Raw genomic sequence first — 24,751 nt, 5'->3', positions numbered from 1 at the left:
TGCAGTGTTGTCACGGCCTCGTCAGATGATGTATGACAAGGCTTGGAAATCTTTAGCCGGGATGATCTAGGCCAAATGAATTAATAATTCATGTGTGATGGAGTCTTTTTAATATTTCAGGCATAATTAATAAGCAGGGGCATCGCTTCCCCTAAGCAGAGGAAATCATACTCAACGTCAACAGCAGATAAATGAGACAGAGTGTCCTGCCCCAGCCCGTTATCTCACACACACACACACACACACACACACACACACACACACACACACACACACACACATTTTCACACACTGACACACACAAATGGATAAGACAGGGGGCCTAGGGCGTAGTCTGGCTTACCATTAGTCAAAGAGCGAGGAATGAGCGTACACAGTCACACACATAAGTTTGTGAGTGATGTGCGGCAATGTGGAAGTGGAATAAAAAGAGACGGGGAGGAGGAGTGTACATCATCTCACTATTAAGTTAAAATCCGACTCTCAGCTCATAGAAAATTAATTCCCAAACTGGATAGAATGACTTGTATTCCCAATAGCCTACACAGCAGCACAGGATCTTCCCGGGTCGACATGCACACACACATAGCTCTGCGGGTGGAGGCATTAGATGAAGTACAACACCCAAATGTAACACTTGTGTTTTTTATTCGGTACCCCTAAAATTGCATGTAGTACAAGCCTGGCCCCTCCATTTGAAATGGTCAGGAACCTCCACTGAGTGTCAGAAACGCTGGCCTCTTCAGGTAACCCATCCAGCTGGGTCTGCAGCAGGGAGGTGCTGCTGTTGGGAAGGTCAAAGGGACGGAGGGAGCAGAAGTGTGCGCTCGTTGAGCATCGCGCTGGCTTGATTGCACCCACGTCCTCAGCCACAAGAATGTACGAGGGGTCAGCAATGGAGGTCAGCAGAGGTGGAAAAGACGAAAAAAAGCACCAAACAACATAATTCAGTACTGACTGAGCTGAGCAACAGTTCTGTCAGGTTAAACACCAGTTTTTCTCTCTGTCTCTCTCTCTCTCTGTGTCTCTCTCTCTCTCTCTCTCTCTCTCTCTCTCTCTCTCTCTCTCCAGCCTATGTGGTGATTTGCTCGTTCCACCACCACATCTATTTAATGCTTAATAACTTCTCATGTAAAAACCATGCATGGTAAATTGGTTAATTGGGTAAGTGAAAAAGACACTTGTACCATTACATGTATTAGTATACATTATTTACACACATGTATTTATCTCTATGAAAATACAGGACATTGACCTAACATTTAAAAGAACAAAACAAAAAAATGAAATTTTTGTTTTCATTGAACATACTAAAATTCTCTAAACCCCACAATGATACAGGTTGTTTGTTCCTACCCTCTAATACGACCACAGGAGCGTTTCATAAATTAGCGCCCCTAGCGGTGGCAGGAAATATGACCCACAGGAGCGCTTTCAGTTGTCATATCTAAATGTAACGGCTGCGGTTTGAAGCATGTCGTTAATGTTGGGAAACATTTGCAGTTTGGTTGGGTTTAGGCAACAAAACCATTTAAAAAGATGATGGTTTATATTGCTTTGGTAATAGAATGGGACCCGGACCTAGTTGACCGTATAAACCATGGATCCAAACACGCACACAGTGTTGTAGTTCAGTCATCAACTGTTGAATCTAAGTTAAGTCTTGAGTCCCCAGTGTTCAAGTCTGAGTCTAAGTCCGAGTCACCATTACTTGAGTTTGAGTCCGAGTCAAGTAACAGGTCCGGAGAATAGCGACTTCAGTCGGACCAGGACTCGAGTACTCCATCTCTGCCTATTACACATAAAAGTATTCAGAAACTTCATCCAACTTCCGAGTCCTATTTCATGAGTACTCGAGTCCGATTTCATAAATCCTCGAGTCTGAGTCCAAGTCCAAGTCATCATTGTGCGAGTCCTATTTGAGTCACGAGTCCAGAAAATAGCGACTTGAGTCGCTATTTTTCTCCATTACTGCCCACGGGACCCAGTTCGGGTCTCAGGTTCTAGAGTTCAGGTCTCAGGTTCTAGTGTTCTGGTAGGCCCGTATAGACCTTTACAGCGATGGTGCCCTTGCAAAATAGATAGCGGAAGGGTATCCCCGCACTGTACATCCGGTAAGCCAGACAGGGACCAAGATATCCTGGGTCTCTAGTATGGGGGAAGGTGCAAAAACAATGGAGACTACATTTCCCAAACTGCAACAAATATTAAAACATATTTTCTTCTCTGGAGGTCCGATACACTGGGGATTATTTTAGCTCAAACACTCTGGAGAGAACAACCTGAACTAATACATTCCTCATTATACTATTGCACAATCAAGCAACCGTTAATCTGCATTCAAATATTCCTCGTTTTGGCAAAGGTTTTACCGTAATGAGCACATTTTGTTTGTTTTTGTTGAACCAAACTGAGTGTATGTGTTTGTCTTGACAGAGCCGGCCAATTAATTCCAGCTAAGAGGCAGCTGCAAAATCTCCAAGACACAAACCACTAATACATGTCAATAAAACCTTCCACTCTTTTTTTGTGATTATTTTCTTCACCACTAATGTATACATTGTGCTACAAAATACTAGTACTGGAAAACTTTAGCAATGAAACGGAACTTCATTAGCCAGAGTAACGTGCAGCAGTAGAGCTGGCAGAAGCTGCCAGGCTCCACATCCATGGCCTCATTTGTTCACACTAATCATACTAATGTGTGGGAAATTAATGTGCTAATGATTTATTGATGCTAAAATGCTAGCACCTTTAGCTGTGCGGATTAAATGAGCGGCCAACATTTTCACCAAATCACATGTCATGTTCATATGGACACCTAACTCCAGCCAGGGCTGACCTTTAATTGGCCAGAAACACTGAGGAGGAAGTGCAACAAGCAAACACACACACACACACACACACACACACACACACACACACACACACACACACACACACACACACACACACACAGGTTTGTGGCACTATCTTTGTGGGGACCTGTCATTGACATAATGCATTCCCTAGCCCCTTACCCTAACCTTAACCATCACAACTAAATGCCTAACCTTAACCCTTACCCTCACCCTAACCATAACCTAATTCCATCCCTAATCCTACAACCAAGTTTTAACCCTCAAATATCCCTTTAAACTTGTGGGGCCCAGCATTTTGGCCCCACAAAGCTGTCGGGATCAACAAGTATACTGGACCCCCAGTTTTTGGACCCCACGAATATAGTTAAACAAGCCCACACACACACACACACACACACACACACACACACACACACACACACACACACACACACACACACACACTTGCAGTGACTTTTTCATTATTCCAACTGTTGAGCCATTTACCACTGACTGATGACAACCTCAACTCAAACACCTGGTAAATACAACTTCCTAGCATGCTTTTTGTCTGACTGTAAAAGTTGACCAAAGCTGCCTGAACACAGCTTTAAACCAATAAGTGGACCACCATGAGGCCAGACAATAATACATAAACATAAACACACATAGCATGATTTCTGTACCATGTAATTTCAGACAAGATTTATCTCAAATGACAAAGGTTGTGAGAAATAAAATCTATCTGCTTGTCTGCCTGTCTGCCTGCCTGTCTGTATGTCTGGCTGCCTGCCTGTCTGTCTGTCTGTCTGTCCGAAAGAAAAAGTGGTTTGAGCTAAAAAGGATGAGAAGAGGAGGAAAATAAAATAAAGACTATGGTATCTAAGATTATCTAACCAAATTTGCTCTTACCAGTGTATCGCCGTGTGTACTTCGTCCAATCCCACCAATCGGTGCCACAACATCCCAGTTAGAGAGTAATATCTTAAACATATTCTTTGTAAATCTTTACAAACATTCCCCGAAACAACCGAGCAGGCCTGCCTTGTTGCACCATCCAAATTGTCTTCAAAACTTGCCGTTTTCAGCGAGTAGCTTGCTAGCTCCAAGCTAGTTGTTTCCTGTAGCGAGGGGATTTTGAGAAGGGCAACACATAGAGAGCAGAAGGTAAAATTACTTTATTGTCACATACACATACATGTAGCGAAATTCATTCTCTGCATTTTCTCTGAAACCGGAGTACCAAGTAACAGTGAGTAACCACAGGTGTCGTCAAATCAACCAGGGCTGGAATCGTTTCAAAGCAGCTTGTGTTCTTTGGATTTGTGTCTCCCTTGATGTAATAAGCTACATTTGGTTTTCCTCTCTCTCTCTCTCTCTCTCTCTCTCTCTCTCTCTCTCTCACACACACTCTGATGGTGTGTAACTGAGTAATGATGTCAACAGCAAAGATCTCATTGCCAGAAGCCCGGCAGCTCAATGTGACCTACATGCTTTATCTACACCTCTCACTCTCACCTCTCCTTCTTTCTCTGTTTCCTTCTGTCTCTCTCTATCTCTCTGTCTCTCTGTCTCTCTCTCTCTCTCTCCAATAAGGGGTTGCGGCACAAAACAAAGAGATCACTCAAACAGGACAAAGTCATATTCAATTACAGCATAGGGACATTGGCTGTACAGTAAATTGAACAATTATGTGGCAGGGCTACAGTGGCAAATGTGCACAGGGCCCCGTTTTAGTGGAGTGTGCTGTCAGCAGTGCTGGGTCATTCCATTACAGCTGCAGGCTGGGAGGGAGGCGGTCGCAGCATACTTATTAAACTACACGCACGCGCGCACACACACACACACACACACACACACACACACAGTCAAGAGCTGGAAGACAGGGTGCCTGGTTAGCTCACCTGGTAGAGCGGGCGCCCATATTTAGAGGTTTAATCCTCGACGCAGCGGCCGTGGGTCGACTCCGACCTGCAGCCCTTTGCTGCATGTCATTCCCCTTCTCTCTCCCCTTTCAAGTCTAAGCTGTCCTATCCAAATAAAGGCCTTAAAGTGCCCAAAACTAATCTTGAAAAAAGAACTGGAAGACAATGACAGAAAAAGAAAATATGTATCTAACAATCTGTACGAACCACATGTTCCATTTACATTGTGTCCCCATTAATTAGTGTGAATCCCTATTAAAGTGACTCAAAATAATTATTAATGTGGTATAATACATAGTATATAATAGATTAGAACTATACTTCTTACATAAAAAAGTAGCAGTGTTGTTCAACTGACTCATTTACTTTACCAAAAAGAGTACCGAAGTTCCAAAAGTTTTGGAATAGCAATTGAATGTAATCAGCAATGGGTCATTTAATGGATTTAGAAAACGGATTAAATATAGATTATGACTTGAAGTGTTTTCTGTAAGGTACCTCTACTTTTTAGATGTTTAGACAAAGTTGTTTGTGATGTTCATCTATCTCTTAGCATGTTTTTTTTCAATATGTATTTTTTTTTACATTTAAACAGTGTATGTCCAATTGAAATCTTTATACATGTTGAAACAGTGGCTACCTTCAGTGGCTCTTGTCATTTTGTTTGAAGAAATGTGATTGGCTGCACCTTTTGCCACTGTTTGCTTGAATTTTGGATTTGCCGAAGGCCTCTTGATTGTTGTTCTCCCCCTATAATGATTATCTAATGGCCATCAGATGTGTGACTAGGGTGTGGCCTATATAACACCAGTGCATGTGTCTGAATTTGTTGATTCTGAAGAAGGCTTGAGGGCCTGAAAGTCATCTAAATAAAACACAGAAATGCATGTGGAGCCAGAGTGTGTGACACTTTTTAATTCCAGTGATCCTCAGCGCACTACAACCTTTGGTGTGCGTTACTTTTTCTATATCAGAGTAAGTCCCAAATTAAACACGTCACAATTAAAAGATCTTCACTTATTGTCAACATTTTTTCACCCCTTTCATTCTAATTTTCACATTGTCTCATTGGTGTTCATCCCCTTTCAGTCTTCCTTCCCCATGTTCTCACCTAATGTTTCACCCAGTCTCGCTGCCAGTGAATTTATTAGCACACATAGTGGAAACAAAGAAGAGACATAGGGTGGGACCAAGAGAGAAAATGATGAAGTTAGAATAAACAAATTTGTACGTGCAACAGAGATGTTCATGTACAAATGTATCCATGTCATAGAACAGGAGGTACAGTTGAAAGGTCTACATGAGGGATGGGCAACTGGCAGTCACAGTCACAATCTGGCCCTCAGGTAGTGAGGATAAAATGTTTGTAGCCCTCTCTATCATCAATTTTCCCCGTCCCTGGTCTACATGAAGGGACAATGAAGTTCTTGAGACTATCTCTCCACCGTTATATATTCCATATGTACGGGGATGATACCCCTGAGGTCAGCTACATAGTAGTCTATATCCTCGACGTTCCACTTCCGGGATTGCTCCGGTGCCGCAGGACATTCCACCCGATGCATTTTCGCTAATGTCCTTTTCCTTCTGCTTTCTTTGTGTTGGTGTTCTAAACTCCAGTGGATTTATGAGGACTGTGGTTAACTGCTCCTCAGATCTCTGCAGGGTAAATCCAGACAGCTAGCTAGACTATCTGTCCAATCTGAGTTTTCTGTTTCACGATTAAAACAACGTTTGAACGTACACATGTTCCACCAAAACAAGTTCCTTCCCGAGGCTATTTTGCAGCGGCTCCATGCGGAGCTTAGTGCCGCCCAAGACGATTGTGATTGGTTTAAAGATATGCCAATAAACCACAGCAGGTTTTTCTCCCATTTTGAATGCTGTGTGGACTAGCCAGACCCTCTTCCGCTCCGGAGCGTGTGGATGGTCTGGCAAAGCAAGACTAGGTACGTGGGTACTTCTTTAAGACACACCGGCTTGCCCGGCCACGCCCTATGGTTGTCTATAAAGCCCCTGTGCTAGCGTGGAATCACTGCTAATTTGATGGGAACTGTCTCCGAGCGGCCTAAAACTAGAGAGAGATAGTCTCTTCCGAGCAATTCACTGTAATTTGCCTAAATAAACGTGGAACTGGTCTTAGGATTGTGGCAAGAATTCTTCTCCATAGAGGAAGTGAAAATTAGGTGAAATTTAAAAGTGTGTGTGGTGAACAGCAGCGACTGACGGATTGACAGAGCACACAAAGCTGGAGACAGTTGGAGAACATTGGTGGAACCTCCTCATCTCTGAATGTCTCTTCAAATTGCAGTTATATGCAAATATATTCTACATTAGCATACAATGTTTTGGGTGAATGGAATACTGCCTTATTTCTGGTTTCCCTAAACATATAACAGAAAATGTTTATATCGATCGAATCCTAGTATGTCTGACACATAAAATCTGTAGTTTTGTGATGTAATTTAAACTACAAAAGTAATCAGTATTAGCTGGTACACCCACGCATCACAACTTCTTATATCTGGAAGAAATATGGACCTTTTACTAATCTATTGCTCTATTTCTATGGCAGAGATACCATCAGTAAGTCAAACTACTGAAGGATAGGGAAAGATCATTGCAAATAGATGATGTATAGTTAAGTTTACACAATGTCAATGCTGACTCTAGTATGAGATGGGACAAGAACCCAGGACGATGATGTTAATATAAGTCTTTCTCAATTTTAGCCTCTGTATGCAGCAGGGGCGATTCTAGGATCAGAGCTTTAGGGCTGCCTGGCAAGTAATTTATTTAAACGTTATTGTTAACTGTGCTAATTGGGCATTTTAACATCATTTTGGACCATCATAGTAGAGGAAAAACTGAATTGTGTAACTAGAAAGATACCAACATTTCTGAGAAAACATCCTTTAATGCTGAGCCACAGGGCCATTACAGAGGTGATGTGGTATAACAAAAGAAATTGGATATTTATCCATGGAAAAGCAGACATTTCCAAAATGCTGTATCAATAACTTAAAATTTGAGAGTCACTCAATTTTGACTAATGGCTGACAAGCACTATTTTCTGAGAATGGCTCAGAATGTTTTTCGGAATGATCTAGGCGTCTAGATTCTGGGTTAAGTCTCACGATGCTGGGGTATTCCCAGAGCACAACTCCTTAGCTCACAGCTTCACATTAGATTAACACTGTTTTTTGTTTTTGTTTTTCTTAGCAATTTTCTTTTAGGGGTGCCGGGATCAAGTTTAAAAAAGAGCTAAAATCACCACTGCTGCAGTGTGCTTCTCTGTTAACATCTAGTGTAACTTCAATGCAATATTTCTGATCATTTAGGACAGCAGTGCTGTCGCTTGTGGATGAAATATTATTGACTTTATGAAAGATGTGTCACCATATTGTGATGCATTTAATGACGCACGGTGCTATAGTAAAGGCCTCAGTATAATTATATAATGTGCTTGTCTGAAACTATCTTTCTGGCAGCAAATTACTGGTGGACTGCGTCCGACAATTTTTGTAACTTTCGAAAAATCTGTCACTGTCACTTTAAAATTATTATAATAATGTCTGATGAAACCCATTAAAAAACAGTTTACAGAGTCTGAGAAAACAATCTCACCCTGAGATCCATTTAGTAGCTGTTTCTGGTGCTTTCAATCATACCACATGATCTTTATCGGCAGATGGTGTTTGCCCACTCGTCACTGTAAAAACCTGTAGATGTTCACATTTCCAATATTGTGATATAACTATTGCAGTCTGTTCTCAAGAAGATTAAGTTCTATTTCGTATAGGCTTCGCCCTCTAAGGCTACGCTATTCGTGCATGCGCAGTCGTGAAGATTTTCTTTCCCGCCCTTGCGTACCGCTCAGGCTTCAACTACGTCTGCAGATACTGTACATAAACAGAGCGGACCCTTTGCTCTACTCCCACTTTTTCTTCAAGCTAGCAGTATGAAGAAGACTCTCAAAGCGTCCGCCTCTGCCCCGCCTGCCAGTCCGGCTACATCATGTTGCCGGATCTCCACCCCCGCTGCGAGACCTGCTTGGTGCCGCTCACGCCGGCAAGGCTCTCACCTCCGACGCCTCCTGCCCATTCTGTGCCCGCCTGCCATCTAAAGACGGCGGGCGGAGGCTTTTCTGGCTTTTGAGGTCGACGGAGAGGGGGACGGCAGCTGGGCAGACCGACGTGACACCGTCGACACCCTGGGCCTGCTGGAAGAGGACGTCTTCGACGTCTTCCTCCCTGCTAGGAGGACGGGAACACGAGACAGGGATCGATGCCTTCCCTCTACGGCTCTCCCCGTCTCCAGAACGGCCTTCCCCTCTGCAACAGACGGCTCCACCCTCCACCACCAGGGCTCTTTTTCTGGACCTGCCGGACATCATAAAAAAGGCGGCGGACCAGAGAGGCATAGCGCTCCCGGCAGAGCTTCCAGCCCCCACTCGTGGCCTCTTGAGCGGTGATGTCTACACACAGGAACTGCTGTCCAAACGGGCTCCACTCTGGCCGCGCTTTACGGAGCTTCGGCCATTCGTGGAGGAGGCTCTCTCCCAGTCTCTCGCTATGCCCCGTTCACCCGGGTTCAAGGCGACACAGAGGCAGGCTTCCCCTCGGTTCCTCCCGTTGAACAGAGCCTGGAGTCCCTCCTGCTTCCGAAGGCTACTTTTTTCGGCCACCGGAAGCCGACCCCCCCCCGTCCCCCCAGGACCAGGTCTGCGCCCAGGTTACTGACCAGTCTCACTAATGTGCGGCCCAGGGCTTGGTGGCGCAAAACAACGCAAGGAAACGCTCCACAGCCTCCGCTGCAGCTGCACCCTCCCAGGCTTCGACCTCCGCTCCTCCGCCCACCCCCCCCCACAGCGGCAGCCGGCTCCTGACCGGCAGGTTTCATGGGGCCGAAGGACCATGAAGGCGGCTCCCATCTAGTCAAACCCGCTCCCCGAGCCACCCAGCAAGCAGCGGCGACGGTGGCAATGACGGGGCGCGGGGAACGTCTGTCCCTCCATGGTTGAAAACTGGAAACACAACTCCAATCTATCTAAAGAGCAGTTTCCCCTCAACCAAGCAGCCCTTGTTGCCACTGAACATTACGCTGATAACATAGATGACAGATGTTCCCCACACAAGCACACACCAGCCCTCCGCTGCTCGCGGAGCTCCACCGCTCTCTCACTATGCAGACAGCGGGAGCAAACGCCCTCCCGCTACAATTAGCGCCGCTCAGTTATCCTCCTCCCGCCGGCTATGCCAGCAGGATGAGGACGACGATGACCCGCCACCCTTTCGACAGGGCCCTACCATGGGCTCTGCGCTCCTTGCTGGCCATGTCTGTAAACAACACACAGACATGCGTGCGCCTGCTCTCAGAGCACAGCGCGGCATGGATCAGGCTAACACACATGGACTCGTGGATGTCAAAACTGATAACACGGGGCTACACACTCCAGTTTGCCTCCCCACCGCCTCGCTTTGCGGGTGTGTTGGAGACAACTGTGTCATCCCAGGCAGAATAAGACGCCATGACATCAGAACTACGAGAGCTGCTGTCAAAAGGAGCAATTTCCCGCGTTCTTCCGGGAGAGGAGAACGAGGGATTTTATTCCCGCTAATTTCTCACTCCAAAAAAGTCAGGCAGGTTACGCCCCATCCTCGAACTGTCCCAGTTCAACCGGTGCATCATGGAGCACCCATTCCACATGCTGACCATCAGACACGTGTTGGAATGCGTGCGCCACCAAGAATGGTTTACATCTGTGGATCTGAAAGATGCATACTTTCACATCCAAATCATTCCCAGGCACAGGAAATTCCTGCGCTTCCTTTTCCAAGGGGCCCATTTCCAGTACAACCGACTACCGTTCGGATACTCACTGGCCCCCCGCACTTTTTCCAAGTGCATGGAGACGGCACTTCAGCCGTTGCGGAAAAAAAGGCGTCAGAGTCCTCTTTTATCTGGACGATTTGCTTATTCTTGCTCCCTCTCGGGAAAAGGCAGCGCTGCACACTGTGGCAGTTCTGCAGCACCTGCAGACACTGGGCTTCGCCATAAACTGTCGCGCAACACGCGCGAAGGTGTCAGCGCTGTCCGTGATGCGCTTTCCGGGCATGATGTCCGCGGGCTACGTGGTAGTCCTCCTGGGTCTTCTCCACATGAGAAAAATCCAGAGGTGGTTCCTCCTCCAGTGCCTCGACCCCATACGCCACAAGTGGCGAATGCTGACCATCGCTCTTTCTCTTCAGTCAGACCTGTCATATTGGGGGAACCCCCGGACCTTATCAGCTGGGGTTCCCCTGGGCAAGGTGACGTCCCCGTGGATGGGGAGGAATGTGCGAATCACAAGTGGTGGGAGGAGTATGGCCACCCCCCCCCGTCTCCCACACATAAACTGCCTGGAGCTGGCCACGGTGCTGAAGGTTCTAAAACACTTCACCCCGGTGGTAGCGGGGAGACATGTCATCGTATGGACAGACAATGTTACAGCGGCAGCATTCATAAACTGCCAAGGCACCGTACGCTCGGCCCGGCTATTGGAAATAGCCAGGAGCCTTCTGCTGTGGGCACACAGTCATCTGTTGTCCCTCAAGGCTGTTTACATCCCCGGGATGCTAAACCGGGCAGCAGACCTAATGTCGAGGGGAGGGCCCTCTCACAACGAGTGGAAATTGAATCCCACTATCGTTCAGAAGCTTTGGAGCAGGTTCGGGAAAGTGGAGGTGGATCTGTTCGCCTCACGAGAAAACGCACAGTGCGCTCTGTGGTTTTTCTGTGGCACACGGGCCAATCCACCCCTCAGCGTGGACGCCTTCTCCCACCATCCCTGGCCCAGAACCCTCCTATACGCTTTTCTCCTGGTCCCTCTGATTCCTCTTCTCCTGGAACGCATCCAGGAGGAGAATCTGTTGGTCATCCTGGTAGCACTGGAGCGCACGAGCACATCCTGGTTCCCGATGCTGGTTCAGTTGCTGACGGGTCCCCCCCGGCAATTGCCGTGGCGCGAAGACGCCCTGTCACAGCTGGACGGCGCGATATCTCACCCCTTGGTGATAACCCAGCGACTGTGGGGCTGGCTGCTGAGCGGGAACGCCTGCAGAGGTTAGGCTTGCCTTTACATCAGCCAAGAGAGTGAGCGACTTATGTGCGTTGTCAGTTTCGTCGTCCTGCCTCAGTCAAATGAAACTGCAGTGCTCTTGCTAAACTTGTTACTGGAGAATAGTTTATGATGACACACACACACACACACACACACACACACACACACACACAGACACACAAAATGCCTGGATGATGATTTTTCAAAAGTCACACAGTTCAATTTGTTTTTCATTCTCTTAGTCACTTGTCTGATCATAGCATCCACTCAAGTCAACTGTTCCCTCTTCTCAAACCTTACAGGGGGTCTCTTTGTCATTTATATTTCTCATTCCACGAATCTTAAAATGCCACTTTGTTTTTATCTCTGTTCAAAGAAGCCCCATTTTCCAGATCTCTGTCGTATTTATCATTTCACCCTCCTCCCTCCGATCCAAGCCATAACACATTTATGCACGTCATTTACATCCGTCTCGCTGGTGTTGTTCCCATCACCACTGAATTATGTCTCCCATCAAGGAAAGCAACCCGAGTCACAATACTTCACACAGGCTGAAAAGTCAGTTGGCTCTATTTTGGCAGACGATGTCCTGGAGATGCCTGGAGGTGCAAAGCGGGCCAACACACTGAAGAGTACATTAAGGGACATTACTGTCAAAACGGATGTGCCTACACACTTAAAAAATCCCAGCTCTATACTGAAGAGCAGGGAGTTAAAAGTGTGTAGAAGAAGTGAGATGGCAGAAAAGCTTCACTTTCAATACATTCCGAGTATTCATCTCACAAAAAGCCCTAAAAGCCTTTATTGTAGCAGCTAATGACCTCCCATCAGGCACCACTAAAATTACAGCTTTTTACAATACTGTATCTATCTCTTTTTTATATATTGATTCCCCAATCTCAAATAGCTAAAGCCCTATTTCCCCTCTGTGCATATGAGTAAAAGAGATTGCTCTGATTTTATGAGCTGTTACAGTCATCACTGTCCTTGAATGGTTACAGCTCTGGGCAATGAATTCTCTTCTGTTTATTACATTATTCATTCTGTTTTACTTATATATATATATAAAGAAGCTAGGGTTGAAGGTATCTGTTTGACTAAACATAGATGACTAAGACTAAGACTATGTCATGACTAAACCCCATCATTAATAACACACCAACTGCTGTGGACAACGACTTGTTCAAATCGAGGTTGTTGCAGTGTTGTTGCAATGAACCGATTCGACTAGTGCCTCAAGCTAAATGACAGACCTATGTTTAGGAGCTTCATGAATGCAGAGCCGGCTTACCTGATATACACACTTGATGGATACTATCCTCCGAATACAATAGAAGTCAAGGCTACTCAAGGACTACTTGAGAGGTGTAGAAATATTATGATGTCTGTGAGGGCATCGAATCGATGCTTTTTTCCCAAGGACCAAGTCAGTTTCGTCGTGCATTAGACACGCAGCCACTGACGCAATCACAGAGAGTACTCGTATAATGCATCACCCCTAACACCTTGCACGGACAGCTCAAATGGTTGCTGCCATTCATGTAATCAACATGCACACACAAACACAGGACTGTATGCACATACATATACAGCTATGGGCATTTATGTAATGACAGCAGCAGTATAGAAGTGACAAGGTTGATTGAGAGCAGCTTCGTTTGTCCTTTATGTCCTCTAAATGTATTGAAGTTCACTGTATTTGTTTAAGTGATTGGTGGACGGACTATAGATACAAAGGCAATGGATATCATTGTCCATTGCAAATACTGTAAAAAGCCAAAGGTTTGTGGACCCCCACACATTACACCCATTTGTGGATGTCCACAACCATATGCATTGTTTTTTGGTTCCAGGAATTCCACCAGATGTTGGAACCTGGCTGCAGCGATTTGCTTTCATTCAGCCACAGAAGCATTAGTGAGGTCTATCACTGATTTTGGGTCATAAGGCCTGGCTCAAGTCTACGTGTTGGTCCATGGTGTTTTTGGCTTTCTGGTTTAGCCATGACTTGACATGATGTCATGTCAATTTGAACATGAACAGTTTTATGTTTTGGGTTCAGGAACATGCAAGCAGCTCCAGATAGATACACTCTTTAGGAACTAAGTTATTTTCAAAAAAATGTGTTTTATTCAGTCAATTGCTGACCCCAGGCATGCGCCCCAACCAATGGTTAAAACAGTAACATGGAAATGTATCTTAATTGATTGTGGTGTGTTAGATTGTGTGAGTCTAAATGTTGAGCAAGTTGGGGCTAAGTACAGGCCAGTAATGTTATTTCCCCACCAAACTGGCAAAACCATTTCTTTATGGACCAGCATGAATTTGTATTTATTCGTAGGGGTGTTGTTCTGTTGAAACAGGAAATAGTGAACCCACGTTGAACACATTGGTGAGATCCCTGTCATAAGTTAATGACTGAGGCTCCAGTCCACGGTGTAGTTCCATACACTTCTTCTAAATCATAGAATAACACATCATTTTTAATAATCAAATAAAGTTACAATTTAGTTGTCCACTCCTTAGAGAGCTTGATCCCCTTTCGATTCTCTCTGTCTTACCATCATCTACTGGGGGCATCTGTTAAATTACTTTTAAATGTTAATATCATTAAGTCAATATTCATCCCTAATAGAGATGCTCTCATCAAAGCCAGGTCATTTCTGGATGACATTAACTATGGTTTAGGAGGAATGGCAGATGAAAGGAATTGACCCATAGTTATAGTTTTTGCTTATATTACTGTGTTGCTATTAGTTAAATGGACAAAAATGTCACACCGGCTCCCTCAGTTGTTTTTTAATTTTGCATTGTCTCCCCCTTCTGTCCCTGCCCCAGGCCACTGCTCACTTCCCCCAGACCCATGCGTTTCGGAGGAACTTTTCAGGCCTGCCACCAGATGAAGGAGATTGTATTTCCTGAGATGCTGTGTAGATCCCTGTGGGGAGGTTGTTTTTTTTCTGCTGGCCCCCTCCATAGTGGAGTCATAGGTCAGAGGTAGCTTAGCTACAGAACAGATCCCCAGAGCAGATAGGGATTTTGTAGCACGGCAGTAGAATGAGCTAAGTCATTCGGTTGTAGGACTGAAATATATTTTCCTCCTTAAACTGGAATCTCCATGAAACGCATAAAGCATCACAATAAAACCAGTCCAGTGGATTATTTAGCTGTGTATGTAGCTGGATAACTTTTTATTCGCAAGATTGAATGCGTTGACAGTAAGAACCCACTTTAAAAAAAGAATTTCTCTTTCACTGACGTTTCTAACAATAGCAGATAACAATCTGTAAAGATTTCCAAACTAAAAAAGGTCAAAACGCATGACAACTGCCAATTCTCACAGTTAAAACAGTGATTTATATCATCAGTGGAAGGGTGAATCATGACCCTTTTCTTACAAAATGCTCTTCCTGTCTTAATCAACAGTGCCTTTAGAAAAATGTGTCATATAACACAGTGTTTGTTGCAACATCTTATCCTATCTTTATGTTACAGGTATCTGCAGCAGCCCTTTCCATTCTTGTCAGTGAATGTCAAAAGAAACAGTGGCAAGAACAGTCAGTGTTGTAGTCGAGACCACCTAAACCGAGACCAAGTCATCACCAAGAACAGAATGTATCAAGACCGAGACAAGACCGAGACTTTGAGGGGTTGAGACTGAGATAAGACCAAGACTTTGAGGGGTTGAGACTGAGACATCTCCTGTCTCCCGCATTCACTTTCTTGGGAGTGTGTGTAAAAGGGGAAGGGAGACGGGGGTTTGCGGTAACATATTTAAAATTAGTGAAGTTATTAACACGTAAGCATAAATCAGACAATGCACAGGCAATTTAGCGATATCCCTGCAGTTGTGGTCTTGACCGGTCTTGAAATATAATCCCAAGTCCTCTTTATCTGAGACCGAAGTCAAGACTGAGTAAAAATGCGGTTGATTCCGAGACAAGGCCGATACCTTCAAGACCGATCTTGAGTACTACAACACTGAGAACAGTAGAGTGGTTTGTTGTCAATCTAGGAGGTAATGTTGAAGGCACAGTCAAACATTTTGGGGAATTATGTTGTCTAACCTCTCACCTCCAGTCAGATAATAAATGAAAATCCACTGGGACTTGTTGAAGCTTGTTTCTTTTACACATGGAAAAATAAAAATGGAAAAATGGTTTTAGCAGCAGTTAGCATTGGAGCTATATGTGACCAACAATCGTTGATCGTAGTCCTGTCGACATAATTCTAACATGGCAGTACCCTGCTATCACCTTGATAGACTTGAGGTGACTAGCTCGCCAGCTAAAGCTAAAATAATACTTTCTCCAACTGCATAGCCACATGGGTTTGCGTGTTACAAATTCCATTCCATTGTCTGTGATAGTCCGGCAGTCTTGTTTGTGAAAGACAACCACTTACTGTCAGACTAATAAAATGACTTTCCCTCATGAGTAAAATGTACACCATATCATCAATTTCCATCTTCATTTGCCCACTTCAAAGCAACAGCATAAAGGCCTGATGGTAAAAGGGCTCGACAAGGAGCACGCAAATTGGATTCCCCTCTCCTGTCAATAGCGAGCCTTGAAATTGTGCAGGTCTGAAAATTAATTTCCAGTCAAGTGTGTGTGTGTATGTGTCTGTGCAAATGTGAATGGATTAAGAAGGGGGGTTGTTAATACCAACATGTGTGTCATACGAAAAAATCTTTAGTTCTGCTCTTTCGATTGTACAGCAATGAGGTTAATGTGTGCAGTTAAACTTTGAGACTCATCCTCATAATGGCTTCCAGTTAAGTTAATTAATGTTATATTCACATAATAATCATTTTGATTCATCTGATGACAATGCCACTTGATTGCACCATAACTTCATGTCAATAAATAATGAATATAGAGTATAGAGTGCACCGATAAATCTTCATTATTTCTGTATGAGAAAGCTGTAGTATATGTGAATTAGCAATTTGTATAATTAGCTTTAGATACTGACTGTCCAGATTTGCTCAACAGGCCAAGCCTCGACTTTACGATGCTGCAGGGGCCTATAGTTGATAGATCTTTTCAATACAAACAATTCACTATTCATTATTTGCTCTACAGTCAATTCTATGTAGAACACCACACATATTGGGCACCATTTAGGTCTTCCGTCTGCAGTGCATAACTATAGTTGGTGCTTGGTTAGTTCATCATTTTCTGTGGAAGCATTATGGTTATGGGACTATGTTCCCCATCGTACATCTCAAAGTCTTTCAAAGTTTCGTGTAAAGGAATGGTTCAACATTTTTGGGAAACATAATCATGATTTTGACATGTGAGCCAGGCTAACTGCTACCAGTCGTTATGCTATGCTAGGCTAACCATTGTCCTGATTCATCATCTACTACTGATCATCTACTCATCTTACTCTCTGAAAGAAAGCATTTTCAAAAACTGTTGAACTTGTCCTTTCAGAATGTAAATGTTCTTCAACAAAGAGCCTCTTGGATGATTTAACAATACTAAAGGTTTACCGTTGGTGTCATTACTTTTAATTCTCTCTACTTAGTTTTTCAAAAATCATGTATTTTTTACTGTGAATAATATGATACCCGTGAGCCTCAGCGCTGCCGTTGCTATGGAGAAGATGTCAATCAGAGTTGGAAATTTAGAACACAAAGTCACATCTGTAAACCTAAGCACAACCTAATGGTACAGTCCCTGATTTTGCTGTTGCATCTAATAAAGTTCCCTTTGAATACAATTGTATTTGCCAAAACAATAAAATGAAAGGACAATTCTTCTTTTTAACATAGCTTTCTCATATAATAATAAATATATTTTTTTAGGGCTGTTTTCCATTTATTTCAGAGTGACTGTGGATAGACAGGAAAGGTGGGAGATGACACGCAGCAAAGGGCTGCAGGTTGGATTTGAACCCCGGCCGCTGCAAAGGCCTCAGCCTACATGGGGCGCACGCTCTTACTGGGTGAGCTAGAGGTCGCCCTATATGATGCTTTTTTTACAACATATTCATGTTCAGTTTTTATTTTAGTTCCCATAGTGTAAAAAGTGAGATTACCATGTCTTTGTTTAATTATAAAGCAATTTAAGGCTATATATAAATACTGTAAAAGTATCAAAATGCTCAATCCACAGAGAAATGCACAAAATCCGTATTTAGAAGCTGTGCCTTTAAACGAGCCGTCAGGACTTCCATACCGTTGTGATGTCACAACTATACTATATACAGGAAGATAGAGCCGTTACAGTGCTGTTAAAGTATTTCCCAGGCTGCAATGACGGTGCAGAGATGCAGAGAGCACAGATGGCGAGAGCACAGATGCGGAAGACCCGGAAACACTGACCAATCAGAGCAGACTGGGCTTTTTCAGGAGGGTGTCTTAAAGCGACAAGCACTAAAAAAAAACGGAACATTTCAGACGGAGGGTGAATACAAGTATTCAGACAGACATTATGAGAAAAATAATGTGTTTTTTAACTAAAGCGTGTAAAACATGTTCTAGTAGAAACCCAATATACCCAATAAGTATCAAGCTTAAAATGAGCATAATATGGAACCATTAAATTGTCATAATAATTTCCTATTTGCCTCTTGGTATACAAGGCACGCATACATCACAGATAAAATTGTGATCCCGCAGTGATAGTGAAGCACAAGCAAAGGTTGACTGTGTGATTCTTGTCTCGTTCTGTCTCTTTGTCTCTCTGTCTCATTCTGGAGGTATACGGCCGTCCCTAGATAACTCTGGATTTGTCAGCATTGTGCCAGGTTTTAATCTGCCATTCTGATCAGGCAGAGGGGAGAACAGCCATGGCCCACTGAGGTCCTGCCTGGAGTTTGTCAGACCTCTGGATGACGCGATTAGAACAAGCTAATTAGGACAGAAGAAGTTTCGGAAACATTGGAGAAGTCATCAAAAAGGATGCGAACAAGAGGGAGACACTGTGTGTGTGTGTGTGTGTGTATGTGTGTGATATCTCTCAAAATCATCTATAATGGAAAAAAGAGACTTCTTTTGTTATTTTAGTTTGTATTAACAATGAAAACACACTGAATATGAATTCACTTAGCTCTTTCTGTTCAATGATTCTCAAAACCAGAGAAAATAACAAAGCACTCATGACAATGGTTCCACGTCCCACTGCAGGCTCTTCTCATGAACCATTCGTACATGTAGCTATGGAAAATAATGTACTGTAATTCGCATGTATTCCACATATTTATTACCGTATGTACCTGAATGAGATAAGAAAGAAGAAAACACAGGGCTTTCAAGTGGGGCAGCAGAGTTCGTGTCCCGGGAGAAGATAAGGGGAAAACACAAGACTTTCACCCAGGAAACGGCTGTTTGTGTCCCGGGAGTAGTACCTAAGGGGACCCTAACACTAAACAACAATCTTTTTTCTAAACTTAACTAGTCGTGTTGGTGCCTAAACTTAACAGCAATGGCCACTGAAACGACCATCCCCTCCTGGTGCTCTGTACCCGGCTCACAGTAACCTTTTCTCGGCTGAATGTAACTGTAAAGACCGCTAAACTTAACTGTCATGTGACCGGCTGATAATTTCGTAGGATAGCAAATGAATCGTTGTGCATACATTTTCTTACTTATTATCTTCCGATAATATACGAACCTGTTCATGTTTTTGTCCACAGTAATGAGTACAGTCTTGTGCTAACCTTACGAAATACTGGCCTATAGGACCTAGGGGAAAAAACTAATTTTCTTCTAACTTTCTTTCTCCGTGGCTCTTACAATGATCGAAAAATAAAAGATCTACAGTATGCCAGCCTGCTGTATCTCCATTGTTTTCCTCTGTTGCCTGGATCCGGTGCACCGTTACATCAGCATCTTATGTAAGAGCTGCCATCAAACATGTGTGTGTGTGTGGGGGGGGGGCAGCAGGAGAGCATCGGTAGATCTTAACATCAGCAGCAGGAACACTAAATGAAACTGTCACCGGCTCTGTTTTTACCCACAAGCTCCTGCACTCTCACAGGCAAGACAGGCGACCAATTAGGGTTAGACGAGCGAGGGGAAATATTGAAATAAATAAACTAAAAGATCATTTGTGGCCCAGGGCTTGTGTCGCTTGCATGGTGAAAGATTAATGCTGCCCCTCTGAAAAACCAAAGGCTCTAAAGGGACAGGGAAAGTGGCTTTTTTCTCTTTTGAAGCACTGGTAGAATAGGAAAAGGGCCCGGAGACGCCTCCAGGCCAGAGGAGCACTGAGGAGAGCGGCTCAGAGAGGTAGAAAAAGAGACTGAGAGAGGAAGAGGAAGGCAAACGTATTGTACTGACAGTGGCACATAACTGCCTTAACTCTAAAACACACTGAAATAAAAGCCAGTATTCAGTAATGGTTGAGTATTTCATATTAGCCGGGGGTGTGTTACCTTGCACGACGGATGGATTCTCGCGAGATCACGTGAGAATCGTGGGATTTCACATAACGAAAATCCATCCTGTCAGGCTCCAACCTAAAGCATTTGTGACTAAACTACCAGCGGACTGAACCAATCAGTGTCCGGCGATGAGCTCCTGGCCGCTACGGGCGTGGCCAACCCGTTCTCACTCCCAACTCGTTAAATACTGACACTTGTTCAGTGTCTCTCAGCGTCAGATACAGACGCAGAAATCACCCTGAGCGTCTGTATGGAACGCGCAGGGCAGAGCAGCAGCTTGCATCGCTTTTTGACGCAATGGGTGTGAGAATGCATTGCGTGGTGGACGTGATGGACAGATGTTTCATCCAATCATCTACCAGGTATTTTTTTTTGAAAGTGCCTGCCCTTTTTCCAAACAGTTTCCAGTGACGGCTTCTCAGATCGTCAGGTTAAGGGGCTTGGCCGGCACAATAAAGTAAAGGCTGGTCACTAATTTCTTCCAATTATTTCTACTCCTCTGTTCTTATTCTCAGTTACAGTAAGCTACATTCCTGCAGATGTTTCACATTAAAAGCTTCCAAGGAAAGGTGATTATGCACTTTGAGCTGTAGGAAGGTTTTTAATGTGATGCAGGACGTGTTTAGTTTCATTGACGGTAGCTTAGCAGATCGAAAAAATTGCCAAGTAGAAGCAACTGCCTGTAATTAGGGCAAACTCAGAGCATGGAAATAAATCTTGCAGAAAATAAAAAAAAAATGTCATGTCATTTTCCAGCTGTTTTACCAGTACTGAAAAGGGGCAGGCTTTCCAAATGTCCCATGACATGCTTGAACAAGTGGAGGCAGGGGCGTAGCATAACATTCTGGGCCCTGAATGGCATTCTCTATGGGTCCCTCCCTGCATCCACAGCTATTCATTCATTTCTAGCATCTTTTTGGGCCCTCCTCACATGAAGGCCCGGGGTACTCAGTCCCCCGTCCGACACCCTTAACTGGAGGATCATCACTATCTCCACACTGGAAAGAGTCAAGCTGGTTCTCAAAACACAACCGCACATGCAGAGTGGTTCTCACAGAGGAAAAAGTACACAACCACACACACAGACTGGTTCTCCCAGAGAAAGAAGTACACAAACGCACACGCAGACTGGTTCTCACAGAGAAAAAAGTACACAACCACACACACAGACTGGTTCTCCCAGAGAAAGAAGTACCCAGACACCCACCTGAGTAGGCCCAGTAGGTCTCCTCGGCTGTGGCTCTCCGGAGTCGTGTCCCGCTGCGAAGGCCTTGGACAGGGGCTTGGGACTCGGCTTGGCTTCCTGTCAGCGCTGCGGGGGAGGAGGAGACGCAGACAGGCGGGTTAGCATAAACAGCAGCAGAGAAGCAGCAACAGTCTGCAGCCCTGCCCGGACACCTACCGGGCAGGAAGACAGCCAACTGTGTCCTTATCTGCCTTCCCATGCAAGCTGCATCATAATAACACTCGCAATAGGCACAAAGGTCAGCAACACAGAGATAACTAGGCTGGGGGAACTTTACTGTCCAGGAAACCAAGCTAGCTCACATACATTTAAGGACAACCATCACTTTTGAGTAATTGAGTATCTGATTCATTGGAATTTATTTTGAACATGTAAAAAGAAGAAAAACGACAAGGTCATAAAGAAAAGGAAATAAAAATATTACACAAACTACAAGCATAGAGAAACATGAATACTTGAGATATATATATATATATATATATATATTTGGGACATGTCTAAAAAGTAGTGACAAGAAGTATTCACTTATTTTATCCCACCTCTTCTCCATAATTCATTGCTAGTTAGTTAATATCTTACTCTGTCATACTTTTCTTTCTTTTTATTAAACTTAAAGTATCTTAAAAAACACAATTTATTTCTCATATATTCATATCAAGTGTATGTTATAATGTATTTATTTGACTCAAAAATATTAAACGTATTGATATATTTTGGTGTCAATTTAAAAAAATTATAATAAAAAAATAAGTACATAAAATACAATGAAAACAGGGAAACTAAGATAAATACCAATCTAAATAAGTGAATAAAAATAATCAACCCCTTCATACCTGTACCCTGTGAGAATCATTTCTTTATATTTCGTCAGAAAAATACCTACAGATATTAAAGAATACAGACAGAAAATCATCAGAAGGAATTCTGTTGGGTCTACATGTTAGTGTGACTGTAAAGAACAGGCCCGAGGTGTTTTGATACAGTATACTGTATCTTGTGCAATACTAATCAAAGATGACATGTACAGTGTTTACTTCAGACAGTTCTCCGAGTAGCTACATTAAGGCATGTCCTCTGCAGTCATAAGATGAAACATAATATGGTGTTTTTACATTATATATGATATGATTACATTTGTTTTTCTTGTGCTCTAAAAAGTGATGCTGTAAATGATGATGTTGGTTTGAGGTAAGCTTGAATTACAAACGAGGCCCAAGATGACCTCTAGAGGGCCCAAAAGTCCCAGGTTCACTGCATGTCAATCACTTTTTCTAATTTGATTTATTGCAAATCTGTAAGAAATTCTGCACCATATACGTACTATATCAAAAAATGCGGTACCAGAATTTATTTGTCTTAAGACCTTGATTATTTTGAAAATCTACAGCCTGTTTATTATATTCCTATTTTATAAATCTACGGCCTAATAATAATAATCTTCTCTATTGGCTGTTGAAACAGGTGTCCGGGCGACTTTCCCACACAGATACTAGAGTGAAGATAATTAGCTCTTCTGAAGAGTCCATCATGTTTTTTGCGAGACCACGGAAGGCTTGTGTCATGTGGCTGCGCTGACAGTGTTGTTGTTATTACTTAGAATTCCTCACAACTACACACTATAGCTTTAAATGTCAAAGATTAGAATAAAATGATCTTAAAGGGGTGGCCGGTGTGTAAGAGTGTGTTCTCGTACTGGGATGTGTGCTTTTGGGTTTCAGGGGGGAATCTCGCCTCAGCCATCTACAAATACAGTCAGGTCCATAAATATTGGGACATCGACACAATTCTAATCTTTTTGGCTCTATACACCACCACAATGGAGTTGAAATGAAACGAACAAGATGTGCTTTAACTGCAGACTTTCAGCTTTAATTTGAGGGTATTTACATCCAAATCAGGTGAACGGTGTAGGAATTACAACAGTTTGTATATGTGCCTCCCACTTTTTAAGGGACCAAAAGTAATGGGACAGATTAACAATCATAAATCAAACTTTCACTTTTTAATACTTGGTTGCAAATCCTTTGCATTCAATTCCAGCCTGAAGTCTGGAAGGCATAGACATCACCAGACGCTGGGTTTCATCCCTGGTGATGCTCTGCCAGGCCTCTACTGCAACTGTCTTCAGTTCCTGCTTGTTCTTGGGGCATTTTCCCTTCAGTTTTGTCTTCAGCAAGTGAAATGCATGCTCAATCGGATTCAGGTCAGGTGATTGACTTGGCCATTGCATAACATTCCACTTCTTTCCCTTAAAAAACTCTTTGGTTGCTTTCGCAGTATGCTTCGGGTCATTGTCCATCTGCACTGTGAAGCGCCGTCCAATGAGTTCTGAAGCATTTGGCTGAATATGAGCAGATAATATTGCCCGAAACACTTCAGAATTCATCCTGCTGCTTTTGTCAGCAGTCACATCATCAATAAATACAAGAGAACCAGTTCCATTGGCAGCCATACATGCCCACGCCATGACACTACCACCACCATACTTCACTGATGAGGTGGTATGCTTTGGATCATGAGCAGTTCCTTTCCTTCTCCATACTCTTCTCTTCCCATCACTCTGGTACAAGTTGATCTTTGTCTCATCTGTCCATAGGATGTTGTTCCAGAAATGTGAAGGCTTTTTTAGATGTTGTTTGGCAAACTCTAATCTGGCCTTCCTGTTTTTGAGGCTCACCAATGGTTTACATCTTGTAGTGAACCCTCTGTATTCACTCTGGTGAAGTCTTCTCTTGATTGTTGACTTTGACACACATACACCTACCTCCTGGAGAGTGTTCTTGATCTGGCCAACTGTGTTTTCTTCACCAGGGAAAGTATTCTTCGGTCATCCACCACAGTTGTTTTCCGTGGTCTTCCGGGTCTTTTGGTGTTGCTGAGCTCACCGGTGTGTTCTTTCTTTTTAAGAATGTTCCCAACAGTTGATTTGGCCACACCTAATGTTTTTGCTATCTCTCTGATGGGTTTGTTTAGATTTTTCAGCCTAATGATGGCTTGCTTCATTGATAGTGACAGCTCTTTGGATCTCATATTGAGAGTTGACAGCAACAGATTCCAAATGCAAATAGCACACTTGAAATGAACTCTGGACCTTTTATCTGCTCCTTGTAAATGGGATAATGAGGGAATAACACACACCTGGCCATGGAACAGCTGAGCAGCCAATTGTCCCATTACTTTTGGTCCCTTAAAAAGTGGGAGGCACATATACAAACTGTTGTAATTCCTACACCGTTCACCT

General features: G+C 43.6%; 1 protein-coding gene across 1 annotated transcript in view; it reads right to left on the bottom strand.

The window, feature by feature from the left end:
• Positions 1–24,751, bottom strand: part of LOC144517283 (receptor-type tyrosine-protein phosphatase gamma-like) — a 513,098-nt gene that overhangs the window by 391,537 nt on the left and 96,810 nt on the right. Inside the window, exon 2 of the mRNA XM_078249315.1 lies at positions 21,472–21,576. Coding sequence (XP_078105441.1) covers positions 21,472–21,576 — 105 coding nt within the window. The remainder of the gene's footprint in view (positions 1–21,471; positions 21,577–24,751) is intronic.

Source organism: Sander vitreus, chromosome 4 (assembly GCF_031162955.1).
Source record: "Sander vitreus isolate 19-12246 chromosome 4, sanVit1, whole genome shotgun sequence".
NCBI classification, from domain to species: domain Eukaryota; kingdom Metazoa; phylum Chordata; class Actinopteri; order Perciformes; family Percidae; genus Sander; species Sander vitreus.
This window is presented reverse-complemented; position numbering and strand designations above follow the sequence as displayed.